At 40.4% G+C, this 21522-nt stretch overlaps 1 protein-coding gene across 4 annotated transcripts in view; it reads left to right on the forward strand.

Annotated features, from left to right (window-relative positions):
• The first annotated feature begins 3376 nt into the window (after nucleotides 1-3376).
• The window catches only part of DOCK7 (dedicator of cytokinesis 7), a 319752-nt gene continuing 301606 nt past the window's right edge, over nucleotides 3377-21522 (forward strand). For all 4 annotated transcript variants that reach the window (XM_058303469.2, XM_058303470.2, XM_058303471.2 and 1 more), the window contains exon 1: nucleotides 3377-3806. In XM_058303469.2, coding sequence (XP_058159452.1) covers nucleotides 3769-3806 — 38 coding nt within the window. In that variant the 5' untranslated portion in view covers nucleotides 3377-3768. The remainder of the gene's footprint in view (nucleotides 3807-21522) is intronic.

Genomic DNA, 21522 nt, shown 5'->3' on the forward strand with positions numbered 1-21522 from the left:
TACTGCTCTTTCAGGGCTTACTGTATGAGAGCTCTGTGAGCTGCCGTCTATACAAAGGGTTAGGTTGTGTGCCACAACCACAGTGGGTCAGACATACATGCTCCCAGTATATGCACAAGGTTACTCTTCTTCCTCTGAAACTGGAACCACAGATCTGCAATGGGAGGTGCAGGGGACTGGCTCCATGCCAACCTGAGAGGGGTTGGGGAGAGGCCAGCCATGGCACCACAAGATCCTACTACTTTTCGGTAGACTTTTTCTTGATTCAGTGTTCCCAGTTACTGCAATCTTTTAACTGTTGTCTAGAGCTTTGAGACAGATGTTTCTATGAGTTCTTGCTGGTTGCTTAAAGCTTCTGTGGGGGGATGAAGCCCTGAAACTTCTCACTCTGCCATCCTATCAAAAATCTCCAAAGAGAACACATTCTGCCTAAAGCCAGAACTTTATCCTTCATGATACATAACTATATCCCTTAGTACTGTGGCCTGAGAATGCTGTCCTTGCCCTATCCATAACCTTCCTTACTGCTAAAGGGAGTAAATTTGAGTCATGAAAGGTTAGAATGAGAGACTAGTATGATTTCTTGTCTTTTTTCCTGCAGAAATCCTAAATCTTCTGTTTGAGGGACTTAAGAACAATATGTTTAATGAGAAAACTCTTCTGAGGCTTTGCTACCATTTAATACTTACTGTTTTGAGGCTAGTCCCCCAAATTGGTCCTGGACCTTGATAAGTAGCTTCTTCGCCAGTATCTTCCGTTTGTGGGGGCTTGAATCCCAGTTAATGGCTAGGCCACTGATGCTTTCAGAGTTGCAACCAGTCTTTCTCTAAGGATGGACCTCCATCCAATTCTCATGATCTTATAGTAAATAACATCTTGGTGATAACCTAGTCTTCACCTGATGCTAAGAACCAATGCTCTCTAGAACTTGTAGATACTCAAATAGCTCCCTGTTTCAGCACTTACATGCTGTTTGCTTATTTCTTTAACTACACATTAAGTTCTTCGAGGACAGAAAAACTATCTTACTTACCATTGTATCTCCACAACCTAGCATTGTAGGTGTTTGCTGGAATGAAGCCCTGTACCAGGTAAGACTCTTTCAGTCACTAATAACAGAAACCCAACTCAAACTAATTTAAGCAAAACAAACACAAAACCCAGTAAGTTATTGGCTCATGTAACTTCAATGTCCAAGGTTCAAATAGTGTCATTAGGAGAATATTTTTTTCCATTTTTGGCTTCTCTGTATTTGGCTTCATTCTCAGGCCAGCTGTTTTCCAGTTGAGGCCCCTGGTATAGTAAGTTTTAACTCTAATTGGGCCTGACTATCTTGGTTTGATTCCTGTGCCTATTCCTAAACCAACCACAGAAGTTAGAATGTGCTGCTCTGCTTGACCAGACCTAGGACAAGACCTTTGAAACTGGAGTAGGGGAATCAGTATCAATTGCATAGAAATAATGTGGACTGAGACAGATGGAGGTGGTGTGGGGATCATGGATGCCGCTCAGCCAAAGCAATTCCACTGTAACGTTCATAGTTGAGAGCTATATATATATCCTTGAGATTGGACCACTGAGGGCCATTGACATCTGCCTATTACTGGATTTGCCCTGTAAAGGCCAGCTCTTCCCAAGGCCACCCTTCTTACTTGGAGATTCCCTCAGCTTGGTCTTGCTTGTCTTCTTCTTGCTCTAAATATTCCTGGCAAGCTGAACAGTACATGCAATGTCGTTTTCAGACACTTTGGCAACTAGTGAGTCATATATACAAAGAACTATTGAAGGCAAAATGTGGTCAGCTCTCTAAGAGAATAGTGAAATGATGTTTGGAGAGCAGAGATAAAGGCATGTAACATCCGTCTGGGAGTATCAGAACAGACATGCATTCAGTCAGGGACTATCAAGCAGCCAGGACAAGCTCAAGCATAGGATGAATAACGATAAAAACAATGGTAATAATTACAGCAACTAACATAGATAGGCCCTGTTATAGGAACATTATATGAATTAACCCAATGAATCCTCACCCCTTTCAAGTAGGTACAATTATTTCCCCCATTTTAGAGATGAGGTTAAGTTTGCCCAAGCTCCCACAGTAAGGAAGTGGCAGAATATGATTGGTCTTCTATCATGGAGGGTCTTAAAGGTCAGGATATGGTTTTACCTTGAGTAATTGTCTTACCTTTCCTAATAGACTCAAACTATGAGAGCAGGATTCTGTCAAGTTCACCTCTGTATTCTCTGAATCACCTAGCTTGGCTCCATACTTAGGTAGAAGTTAATTATATATTCTCTTTGGAAAGACTACCCCAGTACACAAATGTCTTAAAATCAGTGTGTTACTGGAATGAGCATGCTTATACAAATGAACTAAGTCTTCCCACAGTGGTTAGATGGTTAGAACATGAGACAGGAAGTTATTGAGGCTTTCACCTCTGAGTCAGTGGGTCACAGCAAGTGACCTAATGGCTCTGTGCTACAGATTTTCCAACTGTAACAGAGAGGAAAACAAGTATTCAACATACTCCATAAGGACACAGTGAGAATATAATAATACACATATCAAATTCTTACAATATTTAAAAGCAAAGGTACTATAAGAAACCATGATATTTTTCCTAGTTTTACCATAACTTCAGTTATCAGCAAATATACATTAGGAGCCAAACATTCTAGACACTAAGGGATTACAAAAGAATAATAAGACACATTTCTGCCAGCCCCTATTTTATAGAAAAATATGAGCAAGGTCAGTAAAAGTAGTTAACATAAAGATTATTTAATAGAACACCAAAATGGGAATTATGCATCTGGTAAGTGTACACAGACACAAGCATACACAAGTAAAATGAGACTCCAAAGGGGCAGTAATGGAGTCAGGAAGAGTATGAAGGAGAAAACTTGTCCTCAAAGAAAAAGCCTGGGCTCTGGGTTTGACCTCAGTAGACTAATTTACTAAATCTGTGCTACCCGGGGCCAGTTGCTTAACTTCTCTGAGTCAAATTTCCTTCCCTCTAAAATGGGGATAATAATAGAACCTACTTCAAAGAGCTGTTGTGAAGGTTAAGTAAGATCATGCGTATAAAACCTAAATCCGCTGCCTGTTTAAACACCTCAAGTTATTGTTAACTCTGCAGGAGGAAGGTCTTTTCTGGCTCACCCTCCATTTCCCGCCCGGTAAGAAAAACCATTCTTTCTCTAGCCAAACCCCATTAACAAGGCCGAGGGAGAAAAAGTGCTTTAAATTGCTCAGAGATGCACACTGCAGAAATATAAACTTAACTATGCCAGGCATCAATGCACAACCTCTCTTGGCAAAGCCCAACTTCTATTTCCTTCCCTTTCCTTTTCAGGAGAGTCAAGCTCCCCCCACGCGTCGGTTAGATATTCCTGCCTCGACAGGTCACCGGTTAATCTTCGGCTTCCCTCTCCGCCTTCCTGGTTTTGCAGCCCGGTGGCAGCGAGCCGCCAGAGCTGGAGTTTCTTTCGACCCCGCCACGCCCCAGGCTTCGCCTACGCTCCCGCCCGCCATAGCTGCCTTTGGAAGCCTCTGCCCCCGCTGGGATTCACGCAGTGGGGGAGGAGCAGTTTCTTCGTGCGCGAGTCTAAGGCGCATTACGGTAGGGCTCGTTCCCGGCTCCGGCCTTCAGCCCCAACCTCCCGGGTCCCGAGCCGGGACTGGCGGAGGCCCCGGGGGTGGGAGAGCGAGCGAGGAGGCCCGCGCCCACAAGCCGCGTCCAGACCGCTGCTGCCTCCTCGGAAGCCATGGCCGAACGCCGCGCCTTCGCCCAGAAGATCAGCCGGTAAATCTCGGACGCGGGGCGCGCCGCCTGTCCGAGGAAGAGCAGGAGAATCCTCAGCGACTGGGCCTAGGTGGCGGGTGGGTGTGGCGACGCGGACGCCGGGATTCGGCGGCCTGGCCCGGGCTGGTCTGAGGCGTGGGGGAGTCTCGTGGCTGCTGCGCCGGCCGCTGAGGCCTCGCGCGGCCCTCAGGTCTCGGGCTTCAGCCGGCGCCCTCGACTGAGCCTCACCTGGGAGCGCAGTGGGCTCCAGACGCCCGCGTACCCGCTTTTGCTCCTTGGCGGGCCCAGCCTGCAGTTTCGGGGGGATTTATTGAACGGCGAGTCGGGGAGTTCGTCGACTGATGGGTCGGCGATTCCCAGATTCTTTGTGTCTCCATCCCCGTACTGGCTTGGGGCCGCGCGGCATTTCGTCCCCTCCTTTCTCTCTGCCCACTTCCATTTTGCCCCCGGGAGTTCTCCGGGTCCGCCCTCTTTTCCAGCCCAACAAAAGGAGCGACTCGCCGCGGGCTGACCGGCGAGAGGCCGTCGCTCCTTCACGCCTCTCTCCCTTCCTGAGAAATCTGACAGGAATCCACTTTGCACCCAGGAACCCAATTTAAAGTGGGCTTGTGCACCTACAATTTAAAACGTATGGTAAAAATGAAAATTTAGGGACCTGTGGTCAGCAGCTGTCGAATCTTTGAGGAATTGTAGGTTGAAGCTTGATTTTACTAGCATGTGAATTTAAATGTGTCTCTGTGCTTCTTATATCATTAGAGGCCCTTGACTTCCATTTTAGGAGTCTGGCAATAAGCAAGTGATGAAGGTTGAGGTCTCTGAGAGCCTTTTGCCTACTTGTAGGTTGTTTGCCACCCCCCAGCTCCCCAAATAAATTACAATGGAGATTTCGAATATTTGCAGAATTTCTTTGTAGCAGGGGGATTCTTAACCAGGTAAGCTTGAATTGAAATTCAGAAAAAAAAAAACAGCACCCACTATTCTTGTGGGGACGTGTTGGTGCAGGTGTGATATACTTATTAAGTAATACACAGTATAGTATGGACTTAGTAAGGGGCCCGTGGTTTTCATCTCACTGGTAAAGGGATCCGTGGAACAAAAAAGGTTAAGAACCCCTGCTTTGTTGATAGAATATACTGATATGCAAGACATTAGATATATTTGGTTTTAATAAAACCTTGTTTTTGTGAATGTCCTAAGGAAAAAAGAATTATTCAAATGTATTACTTTTATAACAATTGTATTTGTATGGCTCTCGTCATCTTAGTGATATTTCTAAAAGGTTTTTTAGCCCATTAAACAGGTCTTTCTTAACTGCCCTGACCTTTCATACTGTTACTCTATTGAATTATATTTTTCGTTTAAAACTATACTCTTTGATTTAAGCTCTGAGCCTTCTTTTTCTTTTCTTTCTAGCTTTAAGGCACCTGTGGGCTCTAGTGTCAGACTGATATGGGCTCAGATCCTGTCTGTTATATTCTAACTTGGGACCTTGGACAAGTTATTTAATCTCCCTAAGTTATATCTGGAAAATAAATGCTCAATAAATGCCATATTTTTTAAAAAGTGGTTACCATAGTGCATGACCTGTACTAGCTGTCAATGAACACTTATTATAATAATTAGACAGTATATCGTAGGGTATTGTGATAGACTTAGTAGGAAATTAGTACTTTTGTTCATTGCTGTTTTTGGTGAGATAATGTGGTTTTATTTCTGAAGGCAATATCATTTTATAAATATGTAGTATGGACATCTTTGTTACTTGACATGCATTCTTGGTATTAATTTCCCTTAAATAGAATAAAAAATTTATCTCTGAAAACATTGTGCCCATCAGTAAAGTACACATTAGGGAGTTAGATATGAAATATATATATATTGTCTACTCTTCATTCATTGGATGAGGCGGGACAAACCACAAGAAAAAAGATATCAGGGAAGCAGATGTGGCTCAAGTGATAGATATTCTGCCTACCATATGGGAGGACCTGGGTTTGATCCCTGGAACCTCCTGGTGAAAAAGAAGAGAAAGCGTGCCTGTGCGGTGAGCCAGTGCCTGCGTGGTGAACCAAGTGCCTGCTCAGCAAGCTGAGTGTCCACGTGAGTGCCTGCATGGTGAGTCAAGTGCCTATGCGGTGAGCCAAGTGCCCACATGAGTGCCTGTGTGGCGAGTTGAGTGCCCATGTGGTGAACCGAGTACCTGCATGGCGAGCCAAGTACCCATGTGGCAAGCTGAGTGCCCATTTGGTGAGCCAGTGCCTATGCAAGTGAATTACACAGCAAGATGATGATGCAACAAAAGAGAGACGAAGAACAGAGTTAAGGTGAAGCATAGCAGAAACCAGGAACTGAGGTGGCGCAGCTGACAGTAAACCTCTCTCCAAATCAGAGGTCCCCAGGATTGAATCTCGGTGAATCCTAGAGGAGGAAAAATGAGAAGACAAAAAGAGAAATAGATAAAGAAGATCAAACAGTGAATGGACACAGACAGCAGAAGATATCAGGGTAAGGGAAGGGGGAGGGGAAAAATAAATCTTAGGAAAAAAAGGAAAAATATCAGTTGTGCAAAAAAATGCAAATTGGGATAGCCTTGCATAGTTACAAAATTAAGAAGGGCGATAGGGGTGAAGAGATACACACTGATGGGGGAGATACTTAGGAAGTAGAAATGGCATTGATTGATACTTAGTTGGATGTGGAAGTTGAGGAAGGCTGAAGAGTCTAGGATGACATCCAGGTCTCTAACTTGAGCATCTAGATGGATGGTGGAGGTAGTCATTGAGGTAAGGGAGTACAGGAAGAAGGAATTTGAGAGTGGGAAATGAGGTGGCATGAAGATGATTCAGTCCCCTTGTCAGTGGCTCCCTTGTCTGTTTGCTCATTTTTTTTTTTTTTCGGTTTTGGTGCTTGTCATCTGCTTGCTGTTTTTGCTCATTGTTTTTTGCTTGTGGTTTGCTCATTGTCGGTTTGTTTTTTCTTTAGGAGGTACCTGGAACCAAACCCGGGGCCTCCCATGTGGGAGGTGGGCGCTCATCTGATTGAGCCACATCTGCTCTGCTCCCCATGATTTAGTTTTGGACATTTTGATTTGGAGGCGCTTGCAAATCATTCAAAGAGAGATAGCCATTAGGTTGTAGGTGCAGGTTTAGGATGCAAAAGAGAAATTGGGTTGGAGATCCAGATTTGGGAGAATTCAGTGAACAGACTGTAATTAAAATCAGGGTGAGTGAATGAGGTAGTTAAGGGAGAACTTGCATGCTTCCTTGAAAGGAGAGCCAAAGACAGAACTACTGTAAGGTGATGAATTGTTATCTGCTTATTGTGAATGAAAAGATATTTTCTCTTCTTACTAATTATGCCTGAAAAATCCTCATTCTTGTTTTGCTTCTTGGTTTCCTGCTATATATATATCAGAAACTGTGGAGACAGACTGCTTAGATTTGACTTCCTAGCACTGCTACTTGTTAAGTGTGTAAACTTGGACAAGTAACTTCACCTTATTCTCTCTTATTTTCTCTATCTATATAGTGAGGGATAATAATAGGACCTAATTTATAGGGTTTTTGTGAAAACTAAATAAATCAATACCTGTAAAGTGTTTATAACAGTGCTTTGTACAAAGTGCCCAGTAGTGTCAGCTTTAAATTTTTAAAAAATTATTACAGTATTTATAATGTGACTTAGGACCTTGTCTAAGTCATGGTTTCCAAATATTTTTTCCCATTTTGTAGGTTGTCTTTTCACTTTCTTGATAATGTCATTTGATGCACAAAAGGCATTAATTTTGATGCAGTATAGTTTATTTTTTGTTGTGCTTTTCATGTAAAATGTAAAGAATCCATTGCCTAATACAAGGTTCAATAGATTTTTACCTGTTTTCTTCTAAGAGGTTTATAGTTTAGGTCTTACTTTTAGGTTCTTGGTACATATTGAGTTAATTTTTGTATGTTTTGAAGTAGGGGTACAATTTCATTTCTTTGCAGGTCTATATGCAGTGTTCCCAATGCCATTTGTTGAGGAGACTATTCTTTCCCCATTGAGTTTACTTGGCACCCTTTTTGAAAATCAATTGGTCACAGATGTGTAGGTATATTTCTAAACTCATAATTCTGTTTAATTGGTTCATTTGTCCTTATTGCAGTGTAAATCCTCCAACTTTGTTCTTCTTTTTCAAGATGGTGTTGACTATTTGGGGCTCCAGGTAATTCCACATGAATTTGATGAATTTATGCAAAAAGGTTGTTGGAATTTTGATCAGTATTGGGTTGAATCTCTAAATCACTTAAGTAATATTCACATCTTAACAATATTAAGTCTTCTAATCCACTATAACAGATGTCTTTCTATTTATTTAGCTTTTCTTTAATTTTTTTTCTGTAATGGTTTGTAGTTTTCAGAGTCAAAGTCTTTTATATCCTTAAATTTATTCCTAGACATTTTATTAATTTAGATGATATTATAAGTAGGATTGTTTACCTGGGATCCTTTTCAGACTGTTCATTGCTGTGTATAGAAACAAAATTTGTTTTTGTGTGTTGATCTTGTACCCTACACCTTGTTGAATGTATTAGCTGTAGCAGCTTTCTTGCCGAATCTTTGGGATTTTCTATATATAGGATTATATCATTTGCAAATAGAGATAGTTTTGTTTCTGCCTTTCCTAATTGATTGCCTATTATTTCTTAGTCTTGCCTAAATTGCTCTGGCTAGCACTTCCACAACAGTATTGAGTAGCAGTGGTGAAAGTAGGCATCCTTTTCTTATTCCTGATCTTGAGGAAAGCATCCATCTTTCACTGTAGAGTATGATATGCCCATCATCATGTTGATGAAGTCCCCTTTTATTCCTAGTTTTTTGACTGTTTCATCAAGAAAGGGTGCTGGATTGAAAAAAAAATTAATTTTTATTATACTAACACATATATGACTTAAAATTTCCCCTTTTAACCACATACACATATATAATTAAGTGTTGTTAATTACACTCGCAATGTTTTGCTACCATTACCACCATTCATTTCCAAAACTTTACAATAAATCCAAATAGAAATTCTGTACAAATTAATCATTAACTCCTAATTCCCTACCCCCAACCCTGCCCCTGGGAACCTGTATCTAGATTCTAACTCTGTTAGCGTGCTTATTCTAATTATTTCATATCAGTGAGATCATACAATATTTGTCTTTTTGTCTGGCTTATTTTACTCAACACGATGTCTTAAAGGTTCATCCATGTTGTTGTATGAACCAGAACTTCATTACTTTTTAATGCTGAATAATATTCTCTTGCATATATATAACATTCTGTTTATTCATTCATTCATTGAGAGACACTTGGGTTACTTCCATCTTTTGACAAATGTGAATAATGCCACTATGAACATTGGTGTGAAAATATATACTCCAGTCCCTGCTTTCATTTGTTTTGGATATATTCTTATTAGTGGGTATACTGGGTCATATACTTAGCCCTCTGAGGAATCGCCAAACTGTCTTCCATAGTTGCTCCATCATTTTACATTCCTACCAGCAATGAATGTGTTCCTGTTTCTCCACATCCTCTCTCTCTTTTTTTTTTTTTTGGTAGTAGTAGCAACTCTAGTGGGAGTGAAATGGTGTCTCATTGTAGTTTCGATTTGCGTTCTTCTGATAAACGATCTAGAGCATCTTTTCATGTGCTTTCTGGACATTTGTATCTCTTCTTTAGAGAAATGTCTATTCAGGTCTTATCCCCATTTTTAAATTGGGTTGCTTGTCTTTTTATTGTTGAGTTCTAGGACTTATTTATATTACATGGATATCAAACTGTTACTGGATATGTGGTTTCCAAATATTTTCTCCCATGAGTAGATTGTCTTTTCACTTTCATGACACAGACCTGCACAAATGCTTCTAGTTTTGAGGAGGTCCCATTTATCTGTTTTTCCATTCACTGCTTGTGCTTTGGGTGTAAGAAACTGTTGCCTAACACATGATCCTGAAGATGCTTCTTTATATTTTTTTCTAGGAGCTACATTGTCCTGGCTCTTATATTTAGGTCTTTGATCCATTTTGAGTTGATTTTTGTATGAGGTATGAGATAGGGGTTTTCGTTGATTCTTTTGTATATATGTACATCCAGTTCGCCCAGCACCATTTGTTGAAGAGACTGTTCTTTCCCAATTGAATAGTTTTGACTGACTTGCCAAAAATCAATTGGGGGAATGGATCTGGCTCAAGTGGTTAAGTGCCTGCTTCCCACATGGGAGGTCCTGAGTTTGGTTCCTGGCTCCTCCTAAATATAAACAACAAGCAAACAAATGAAAAAAAAAACAACAATTCAGGATAGCCGATGTGGCTCAGTAGTTGAGTACCGGCTTCATACTTGCAAGGTCCTGGGTTCAATTCCTGACCCTGGTACCTCAAAACAAAACAAAACAAAACAACAATTGGCAATAGATGTGAGGGTCTATTTCTGAACTCTCAGTTCAATTCCATTGGTCTGTATGTCTATCCTTGTGCCTGTACCATGCTGTTTTTACCACCGTAACTTTGTAATAAGCTTTAAAGTGAGACAAGACAGTGTGAATCCTTCAACGAAGTTCTTCTTTTTCAAGATTTTTTTTTTCTATTTGGAGTACATTATCTTTACAAATATATTTGATAATTGAATTTTCCATTTCTGCAAAGTAGGCTGATGGAATTTTGACTGAGATTGTGTTGAATCTGTAGAACAGTTTGGATAAAAGTGACATTTTAACAACATTTAGTCTTCCAAATCCATGACATGGCATATCCTTACATTTATTTAGATCTTTGTTTTCATTTGGCAAGGTTTTGTAGTTTTCCATGTATAAGCCCCTTAACATCCTTGATTAAATTTATTCCTAGGTATTTGATTCTTTCAGCTGCTTTTACAAATGAAGTTTTTATCTTGATTTCCTCCTCAGATTGCTCATTAGTAGTGTATAGAAACATGTTGTTGGAGGTGGGGTGGGGAGTGGGGTATATGGGAACCTCATATTTTTTAACATAACATTTTGAATGATCTATGTATCTTTAAAAAAAATGACAGATATTTTTTATTTTTTTTAATTTTTAATTTTTTTCCAAATTCTACTCAATTTATTCATTTTTTAAAAAGATATTACATTAAAAAAAAATATGAGGTCCGCATTCACCCCCACCACCCCCACCCCACCACTGCCCCCACAGTAACACTCTCCCCCATCATCATGTCACATCCATTGCGTCTGGTGAGTACATCTCCGGGCATCGCTGCACCCCATGTCCCGTGTTCCACACCATAGCTCACACTTTCCCACGTTCCATCCAGTAGGCCATGGGAGGACATATAACATCCGGCAGTTGTCCCTGGGGCACCTCCCAGGACAACTCCAAGTCCCGAGAATGCCTCCACATCTCTTCTCTTCCTCTCATTCCCCGCACCCAGCAGCCACCATGGCCACTTTTTCCACATCAATGTCACATTTTCTTGATTATTAACCACAATAGTTCATGAATAGAATATCATTAAGTCCACTCTGATCCTTACTGTATTCCTCCTTCCTGTGGACCTTGGCTTGGTTGAGTCCATTCCACATCTTTGTCAAGAGGGGGTTTAGATTCCACATGGATATTGGATGCAGTCCTCCTGCTTTCAGTTGTAGGCACTCAAGGCTCCATGGTGTGGTGGTTGACATTCTTCAACTCCATGTTAGCTGAGTGGAGTAAGTCCAATAAATCAGAGTGTAGGAGCTGAAGTCTGTTGAGGCTCAGGGCCTAGCTATCATATTGTCAGTCCAGAGATTCAAATCCCCTAGATATATCTTAAGCCCCAGCACCAACTACAATTCCAGTAAAGTAGCATGTAAGTCTTGTGAAAAGAGATCCCATCTGAGTCCAGCTCCATCACGCAGAAACACCAGCACCAAAGAAGGGCCAACTGGCATGGCAGTGAACCCCATCTGTCATGACCATAGAACCTGTGGGTCTCTTTAGCCCTCAAAAAGACCAATATCTGGGGTTGCATCTACTTTATCTGTCTCTGAGACTCTGCTCAGGTGTGCATAAGGGCAATCCTTCTGACAACCTCCAGACTCTTTTTTTAGAAACTCATAGCCATATGAACTCATTTGTCTTTTCCATTTCCCCCTTACTTTAGGTCAAACAGCATTTTTAACTCCTGTTATTATATATAGACAGGGATATTCTGCTGGTCCACGTTGAACCTTTAATTTAAGGTCATTTTCTAGTTACATCATCAGCTGGTACTTGGTAGTGATCCCTCGGTGCCAGGGAGGCTCATCCCCGGGTGTCATGTCCCATGCTGGGGGGAAGGCATTGCATTTACATGCCGAGTTTGGCTTCGAGACTGGCCACATTTGAGTAACACGGAGGCTGTCAGGAGGGAACTCTTAGGCACAGTGCTGCTCTATGCCTTGTTCTTATTTCAGGTGTATAGGCTCACAAGCATGGTCATTAGTATCAGGGGCTCACTGTTGGACCCTCATTCCTTCCTGGTCCTTACCGTTGCACCTGGGGTACTGCCGCTGCTCCCCTAAGGACCACGACAGAGCCCCCCCCGGCCAGTAACCCAGTACCCACCCAGCTGTTGTTTTTAATTGTTTCCACTACGAGTATATCCAGACATTTCCATGCACCCTGGACACATGCCCTGAATAACTCCCTGTCAACCATATATCGCCTGTCAATAACATCCCGTACCAGTATTCCTCTGCTGGCATTGTTGAACCACTCTGTGATCCAAAACTTCCTGAAAAGTGAAGCCCAATATAATGTCAGGTTCCCTTACTAGTAAAATGGAATATAGCGATGAGTTTAAGGTTAGATATAGAATACATATTGATTTTCTATTCTTCTTTCCTAATTATTGAGCTTCTCTTCTCAAGAGCCCTAGATCACAGTAATTCATATATACAATATACAGTACTCCCACACATCCACCATAAAACCTTTTCCCTTCCACAGCGATAATCTTTTAACTTATTCATATCATATTTACTGAAACTGATGTACAGACTCCGAGACAATAGCTTTCAAACAAGGTGACATCTGTGCTTACATTGTGGTTCATACTTTAGGCTATACAGTTTTCTAAATTTTTTAGTTATCCTATGTTTTACATTATGGTTTACATTATTAGTTTGTCGTCCCCTATATATTTTTGGTGTAATATTACATGTTTTATATCCATCCTTGTGTACTCTCGTGAAACTCATCTCTTGCCCCCACATTTACATTGGTTCCATCCATTCAACATCCATTTTCCCCTCCCCTTGGGGCCCACAGCGACAGCCAATCTCCATTTCCCGAGGAGCCACGTCCAGAGATACTTGCAACAGTGTTCAGGGCCTGACTTGCTCAACTGCCCTAATGCCCTGGGAGCCACCCTTTCTCTCGAGAGATACAGTTCCCTCTATTTGATGGCATTAGTCCTCCCCAGGATGTGGGTCCACCCCCACTCTCACTACTTGGGTCTCTACCCAGTGGTACAACCCACCCTGGCAAAATGAGCACTCAGACACTCCCCAGGAGTCCGTCCCGCGTCAGACCATCTCCTCTGAGCATCCTAAACAGGTAACCCTCCTAATTATATTTTGATACGGTTTTCTCAGCATTTTACTGTCAACCAACACCTGACATCTCTTATGTTCGTATGTTGCCCCTCCGTCCCCCTAATTTTTTGGGCAATGTTACCCATCCGCCCATCCCCATCCCCCCTCAAACCCACAAAGCCCCACCCAAAGGCAACCCCTTGCCCCCATTTTATCTCTTCTTTGTGCTCATACTTACCGCCAGCTCATCATAGATTCCACCCCTGCAGACGTCAGCTCACATCCTTCCTCCACCCCCCGATTTCCTGTAAACCTATCTTCTAGTCTCTAGCTCTCTGAGGCAGCTTGCTTATTTCATATCATTGAGGTCATGTAGTATTTGTCCTTCAATGCCTGGGTTGCTTCACTCAGCATAAGGTTCTCAAGATTCATCCATGTTATCATGTGTGTTTGTAGTGTATTTGTTCTTAAAGCCGAGTTGTATTCCATTGTATGTATATACCACATTTTATTGATCCACTGATCTGTTGATGGGCATTTGGCTTGATTCCAACTTTTGGCAATAGTGAACAATGCTGCTATGAACATTGGTGTGCATATATCGGTTTGTGTCCTTGTTTTCAGTTCTGCTGGGTATATACCCAGCAGCGGTATTGCTATGTCATATGGCAAATCTATGATTAGTGTTTTGAGAAACCGCCAAACTGTCCTCCAGAATGGTTGGATCCTTCTGCATTCCCACCAGCAGTGGATGAGTGTTCCCATTTCTTCACATCCTCTCCAGCATTTGTATTCTTCTGTTTTTTTCATAGCTGCCAATCATATGGGTGTAAGATGGTATCTCATTGTAGTTTTGATTTGCTTTTCCCTGATAGCTAGAGATTTGGAGTATTTTTTCATGTGCTTTTTAGCCATTTGTATTTCTTCTTTGGAAAAGTGTCTGTTTAAATTTTTTTCCATTTTTTAAATGCGTTGTTTATCTTTTTATTTTCAAGATATAGGAGTTCTTTATATATGCAAGTTATAAGTCTCTTATCAGATATATGGTTGCCAAATATTTTCTCCCATTGTGTAGGTTCCCTTTACTTTCTTGACAAACTCCTTTGAGGTGCAGAAGGCTTTAATTTTGAGGAGATCCCATTTATCCATTTGTTCTTTTGCTGCTCGTGCTTTTGGTGTGATATTCATGAAGCCATTTCCTATTACAAGGTCTTGTAGCTGTTTCCCTACACTGCTTTCCAAGGTCTTTATGGTCTTTGGCTCTTATATTTAGGTCTTTGATCCATCTTGAGTTGATCTTTGTATAAGGTGTGAGATGGTGATCCTCTTTCATTCTTCTACATGTGGATATCCAGTTCTCCAGGCACCATTTGTTGAATAGGCCATTCTCTCCCAGTTGAGAGGTTTTCGTGGCTTTATCGAATATTATATGGCTATATATATGAGGTTCTCTATCAGAACTTTCAATTCGGTTCCATTGGTCTGTGTGTCTCTCCTTATGCCAATACCATGCTGTTTTCACTACTGTAGCTTTGTAGTATGTTTTGAAGTCAGGTAGTGTGATTCCTCCTATTTCGTTTTTCTTTTTCAATATGTCTTTGGCTATTCGGGGCCTCTTTCCTTTCCAAATAAATTTCATAGTTAGTTTTTCTAGTTCCTTAAAAAAGGCTGTGTTGATTTTTATTGGGATTGCATTGAATGTGTAGATCAGTTTTGGTAGCATAGACATCTTAATAATATTTAGTCTTCATATCCATGAACAGGGAATATTCTTCCATTTATTTAGGTCTTCTTTGATTTCCTTGAACAGTCTTGTATAGTTCTCAGTGTATAAGTTTTTTACATCTTTAGTTAAATTTATTCCTAAATACTTTATTTTTTAATTTACTATTGTGAATGGTATTTGTTTCTTGATTTCCTCCTGATCTTGTTCATTATTGGTGTACAGAAATGCTACTGATTTTTGCGCATTGATCTTATACCCTGCGACTTTACTAAACTCATTTATGAGTTCTAGAAGGTTTGTTGTAGACCTCTCAGGGTTTTCTATGTATGGGATCATGTCATCTGCAAATAATGAAATTTTGACTTCTTCCTTTCCAATTTGAATGCCTTTTATATCTGGTTCTTGCCTCAGTGCTCGAACAAGTACTTCTAAGACAATGTTAAATAGAAGGGGAGACAGTGGGCATCCTTGCCTTGTTCCTGACTTTAGGGGGAAGGATTTTAGGATTTCTCCATTGTAAACAATGTTGGCTGTAGGTTTCTCATATATAATCTAGATCATGTTCAAAAAATTTCCTTGTATTCCGATCTTTTGGAGTGTTTTTATCAAGAAAGGGTGCTGTATTTTGTCAAATGCTTTTTCTGCATCTATAGATATAATCATGTGATTTTTTTCCTTCAATCTGTTTATATGGTGTATTCGTTAATTGATTTTCTTATGTTGAACCATCCTTGCATACCTGGAATGAATCCCACTTGGTCATGGTGTATAATTTGTTTAATGTGTTGTTGAATATGATTAGCAAGTATTTTGTTAACTATTTTTGTGTCTAGGTTCATTAGAGAAATTGGGCTATAATTTTCCTTTCTTGTGGTGTCTTTGTTTGGCTTTGGTACTAGGGTAATATTGGCATCATAGAAGGAGTTAGGCAATGTTCCTTCTGTTTCGATTTTTTGGAATAGTTTCAGCAGGATTGGTGTTAGTTCTTTCTGGAATGTTTTGTAGAATTCACCTGTGAAGCCGTCTGGCCCTGGGCTCTTCATAGTTGGGAGGTTTTTAATGACTGATTCTATCTCTTTACTTGTGATTGGTTTTTTGAGATCATCAATTTTTTCTTTCGTCAATATAGGCTGCTTATGTGTTTCTAGGAATTTGTCCATTTCCTCTGAATTGTCATTTTTGTTGGAATATAGTTTTTCAAAGTATCCTCTTATGATAGTCTTTATTTCTGTGGGGTCAGTGGTGATATCTCCTTTCTCATTTCTTATTTTGTGTATTTGCATCTTCTCTCTTTTTTTCTTTGTTAGTCTCGCTAAAGGTTTGTCAGTTTTATTGATCTTCTCAAAAAACCAGCTCTTGGTCTTGTTTATCTTTTCAAGTGCTTTCTTATTTTCTATTTCATTTAGTTCCGCTCTTATCTTTGTTATTTCCTTCCTTCTTCTTCCTGTGGGGTTACTTTGTTGTTTTTTTTCTAATTCCTCCAAATGTGCAGTTAGTCTTCAATTTTTGCTCTTTCTTCTTTTTTGATATATGAATTTATGGCTATAAATTTCCCTCTCAGTACTGCTTTTGCTGCATCCCATAAATTTCGGTATGTTGTGTTATCATTATCATTTGTTTCAAGGTAGTCATTGATTTCTTTTGAGATTTCCTCTTTGACCCACTGTTTCTCAAAGAGTGTGCTGTTTAATTTCCAAATCATGGTGTGAAATCTGGGCCTCTGGCCCTTGCAAATTTCCGACTTCACTCCACTGTGGTCAGAGATATTATTTTGTATGATTTCGATCTTTCTGAATTCATTAAGCCTTTCTTTGTGGCCTAGCATATGGTCTGTCTTGGAGAATGATCCGTGTGCACTTGAGAAAAATGTTTATCCTGCTGTGTTTGGGTGTAATGATCTGTATATGTCTATTAGATCCAGCTCCTCTAATATACTGTTTATATATTTTGTTTCTTTAGTGATTCTCTTTTGAGATGATCTGTCCAGAGTTGATAGTGGCATATTAAAATCCCCCACTATAATTGTAGATGCATCTATTCTTTCACTTAGTTTTTCCAGTGTTTGCCTCACGTATTTAGAGGCGCCCTTGTTAGAAGCATAAATATTTATGATTGTTCGATCTTCTTGACAGATTGTCCCTTTCACTAATATGTAGTATCCTTCTTTGTCTCTCACAGTTGTTTCGCATTTAAAGTCTACTTTGTCTGATATTAATATAGCTACTCCTGCCTTTTTTTGGTTATTGTTTGCTTGTAAGATTGTTTTCCATCTATTCACTTTCAGCCTCCATGAGTCTCTGGGTCTAAGATGTGTCTCTTGTAGACAGCATATAGATGGGTCATATTTCCTTATCCAGTGTCCCATTCTGAATCTTTTGATAGGTGAGTTTAATCCATTGACATTCAGTGTTATTACTTTCAAGGAATTATTTATGTTAGCCATATTTTGATTGGACTTGTGTTTGTCATATTGTGCGTGTTTGTTTTTTTTCCCCTTCTCTTTTTGTCTTTTTTGTTGCTCTTACACTCTCCTCCAACTCTGCCTGTCCTGTTTTTTCCTTTCTTCCTGCAGAACTCCCTTTAGAATTTCTTGAAGAGGCGGTTTCTTGTTGGCATACTCTTTCAGTTTCTGTTTATCTGTGAATATTTTGAACTCTCCATCATTTTTGAATGCTAGTTTAGCTGGATAGAGTATTCTTGGTTGGAAATATTTTTCTTTTAGTACCTTGACAATATCATACCATTGCCTTCTTGCCTCCATGGTTTCAGATGAGAAATCAGCATTTAATCTTATGGAGCTTCCCTTGTATGTGATGGTTTTCTTTTCTCTTGCTGCTTTTAGAATTTTCTCTTTGTCTTGAGCGTTGGATAATTTGACAAGTATATGTCTTGGGGTGGGCCTGTTGGGGTTTATGATGATTGGGGTGCTCTGTGCTTCTTGGATATGTACATCTGTCTCTTTCAGTAGATTTGGGAAGTTTTCAGCCATTATTTCCTGCAACACTGCTTCTGACCCCTTTCCCTTCTCTTCTCCTTCTGGGATGCCTATAATAAGTATGTTTGAGCGTTTTGCATTGTCATTCATGTCCCTAAGTCCTAGCTGGATTTTTTCTATCTTTTTATCGACTAATTCTGCTATCTGTTTGATTTCCGATGTACTGTCTTCCACATCACTAATTCTCTGCTCTGCCTCTTCTAGTCTGCTGATATTTGCTGCAAGTGTATTTTTGATTTCTTGAACTGTGGTGTTCATTCCCATCATATCTGTTATCTTTTTGCGTATGTCTGCAATTTCCCCTCCAAATGTTTTCTTCATGTTGTTAACCTCTTCCTTCATTAAATTTGTCGGTGATAAATGTTCTGAGATCTTTAATTGCTTGTGTGAAGTTCTGCTCCCCTTCCTGGTTTTTAGTTTGTTCATTGGATTCAGCTATGTTTTCCTGATTACTGGTTTGGTTTGTAGATTTTTGTTGCTGTCTGGTCATCATTTTACCGTCATCATGACGGGTTTAATCAGTTCCTTAGCTTCTTTGTCTTCTTGGGGATTAATTAGCTGTTGTGTTTGGGTAAGTGTTATATCTTCTCTTTGTCACTTTGTTCTTCTTATTCTAATTTCTTATTGCTGGTTGAGTTCACTTTAAAAGAAAGTATTAGGGCCAGGGAAAGGCAATTGTGTAAGCAAGGAAAAAGTGTAAAGTAGTATTGGTGATAAATGTTAACAGAGCAACAATATGAGATCTGGGAGGATGGATATTAGATTCATGTAAGTTGTGTAGAGTTATAGCAGTAGGTAGAGTACCTATAATGAGGTAGTCGACTGAATATGGGAGGAATATGGTATGAATTAAAAAGCTAGTGTTTTCGTGAGAGAGGGAAAGAGAAAAGAAAGGCAATAGTTTCAAGAGTGGATAACAGACAGAAAACAAAACAAAGGTATTAGAAATTAAGAGTTAGACACTTTGTGGATCAAAGAAAGGAAGGTGGAATATAGGAGAGACAGTAGATGATGGAGGATATCAAGATGTAGGGGAAAGGGGATAGTGTAGGTAGCCAAAATCAATTCACACAGAAATGAGGCAGCGGAGGATGAGGAAACCCAGGAAATGTGAGGTGTTCCCTGCAGCACTTATTTTATAATTAAGATAAAATAAAATAAGACAAAAATGAGGGGCAAGAGAGAGAGAGAAAAAAAAAAAAAAGAGAGAAGAAAGGAAGAAAGAAAAAGGGGGTAGGTATAGGGAGGGGAACAAGTATGGGAAAGAAAAAAAAGATATAGAACAACCACAACAGCAACAACAAAAAAACCCCCCTAAATAACTGAAAAAAAAAAAAAAGACTTTGGGGGATACACTGGGAGAAAAGACTAGGAGATAATGCAATGTTAGCAATCAGGACATGAAAAAATAAAAAAAATAAAATCAAAATAAAAACACAGCAAAACAAAACAAAAAAGAAAAAATGCAAATGTTAAGGGCTAGGGCATTGAAGGACCTCAGATGGACCTCAGGGCGTGATGGATTCAGGGATGGAAAGTCTGAGATATTGAAGACTCAAGAGGTGTGAGTCTCTGGGGTGTGGGCCACCAGGGTTTACGGGACTCAGACCTGGCACCCTCAAATCTGGTTAACAGGGAGCCTGGGAGCACCGCAGTGCAATACAGCCCTCAGGGATCCCCGCAGCTGGGTGCCAGCCCTATGGGAGAGGTCACTTCTGCAAACTCTAACCTATGTGTCTGAACCCCTCAATTCACTCACTCACTGTGTCTATTCTGTGGCTCTATCACCAATTCGACTTCAGGACACCTCCGACCCTGTAAGCCCCCGGAACGGCCACCTGGGGGCGCCTCTACCCTGCAGCCAATTTAATGACGCAGATCAGTAGCCAGTCTGGGGGTGGGGCTCCAGCTGGAAACGCCGATAACAGAGTCCAAAACTGAAATTCCCATGCTTCGCAAAATATTCCCCTAATCGGCTTCCAGACGTCTCCCACCCTGCAGGCCCTGAAACAGTCTCCTGGTGATGTCTCTTTATTGTGAAAAATTTAAGGCTGCTTCAGATCGGCAGCCAGCCTTCAGGGGGCGGGGCTCTAGGTGGACGCGCTATTATTTGTGTCCGCAATAAAAAATTCCCCGCTTTGCAAAAAAACTCCCGTTTGTCTCCCCAAATCGGTCTGCGAAGGCCTCCTGTCCTGTTAACCCCCCAATAGCCCGCTCACGGCTTATGAATTCCCCAGTACCGCAGAGCCTCCAGAAATCGCCACCGCAGCTCCGGTCCCACGGCTCCGCCCACCCCAGGAGGGAGCGTACTGCACGCAGCTCCCACCTCCGTGTAATAGAGTCTCAATTATATCTTATACACGAATTTTCTCTGTTACCTTCCCACCAAATCAATGTCCAGACACCTCCTGCCCTGCGAAATCCCGAAACAGCCTGGTCCCGAAGAATTTCCAACGCTGCTCAGCTGCTCCTTTGCAGGAGAGAATCTCAGGTGTGCTCACTCAGCCACCATCTTGCCCCGCCCCTCAAATATTTTTTAAAAGAAGAAACAAGTTGTTGATTTTGTATGTTGATTTTGTACCCTGCCACTTTGCTGATTTCAATTATTAGTTCTCCTGGTTTTGTTGTAGATTTTATGGGACTTTTGATGTATGGAATTACATCATTTACAAGAGTGAAAGTTTTAGTTCTTCCTTTACAATATAGATACATTTTATTTATTTTTATTGCCTAACTGCAGTGGCTGGAACTTCCAGCACAATTTTGAATAATAGTGGTGGCAGTTAGCATCCTTGTCTTGTTCCATAGCTTGTAGGAAAATATTTCAGTCTTTCAGCTTTGAGTATGTTATTAGCTCTGGTCTTTTCATATATGCCTTTTTATCATGTTGAGAAAGTTTCCTTCTATTTCTGTTTTTGTAGGTGTTTTTATTAAGAAAGGATGTTGGATTTTATCAAATGCCTTCTCTGCATGAATTGTGCTGATTAGGTGTTTTTCTTTTCCTTTCTTGTTTTGTTATGTGGTATCTTTTACATTATTGATTTCCTTATGTTGAAATACCTTTGCATACCTGGGATAGAACCTACCCCATCATTGTGTATAATTCTTTTAGTGGGCTGTTTGATTCAATTTGGCAGTATTTGTTGAGGATTTTTGCACCCATATTAATAAGAAAAAATTGTCTGTAATTTTCTTTTCTTCTGACTTTAATATTAGGGTGATGTTGGTCCCATAGAATGAGTTGGGTAGTGTTCTTTCTTGTTCAAACTTTTGGTAAGAATTTGAGGAAGACTTGTATTAATGTTTAAGTGATTGGTAGGATTGAACTGTTTAGCCACTTGGTCCTAGGTTTTTCTTAGTTGGACAGTTTTTGATTATTGATTTAATCCCTTTCTTATTATTGGCCTGTTGAGATCTAATATTGTTTCTAGAGTCAATG

Source organism: Dasypus novemcinctus, chromosome 9, assembly GCF_030445035.2.
Source record: "Dasypus novemcinctus isolate mDasNov1 chromosome 9, mDasNov1.1.hap2, whole genome shotgun sequence".
Lineage (NCBI taxonomy): Eukaryota > Metazoa > Chordata > Mammalia > Cingulata > Dasypodidae > Dasypus > Dasypus novemcinctus.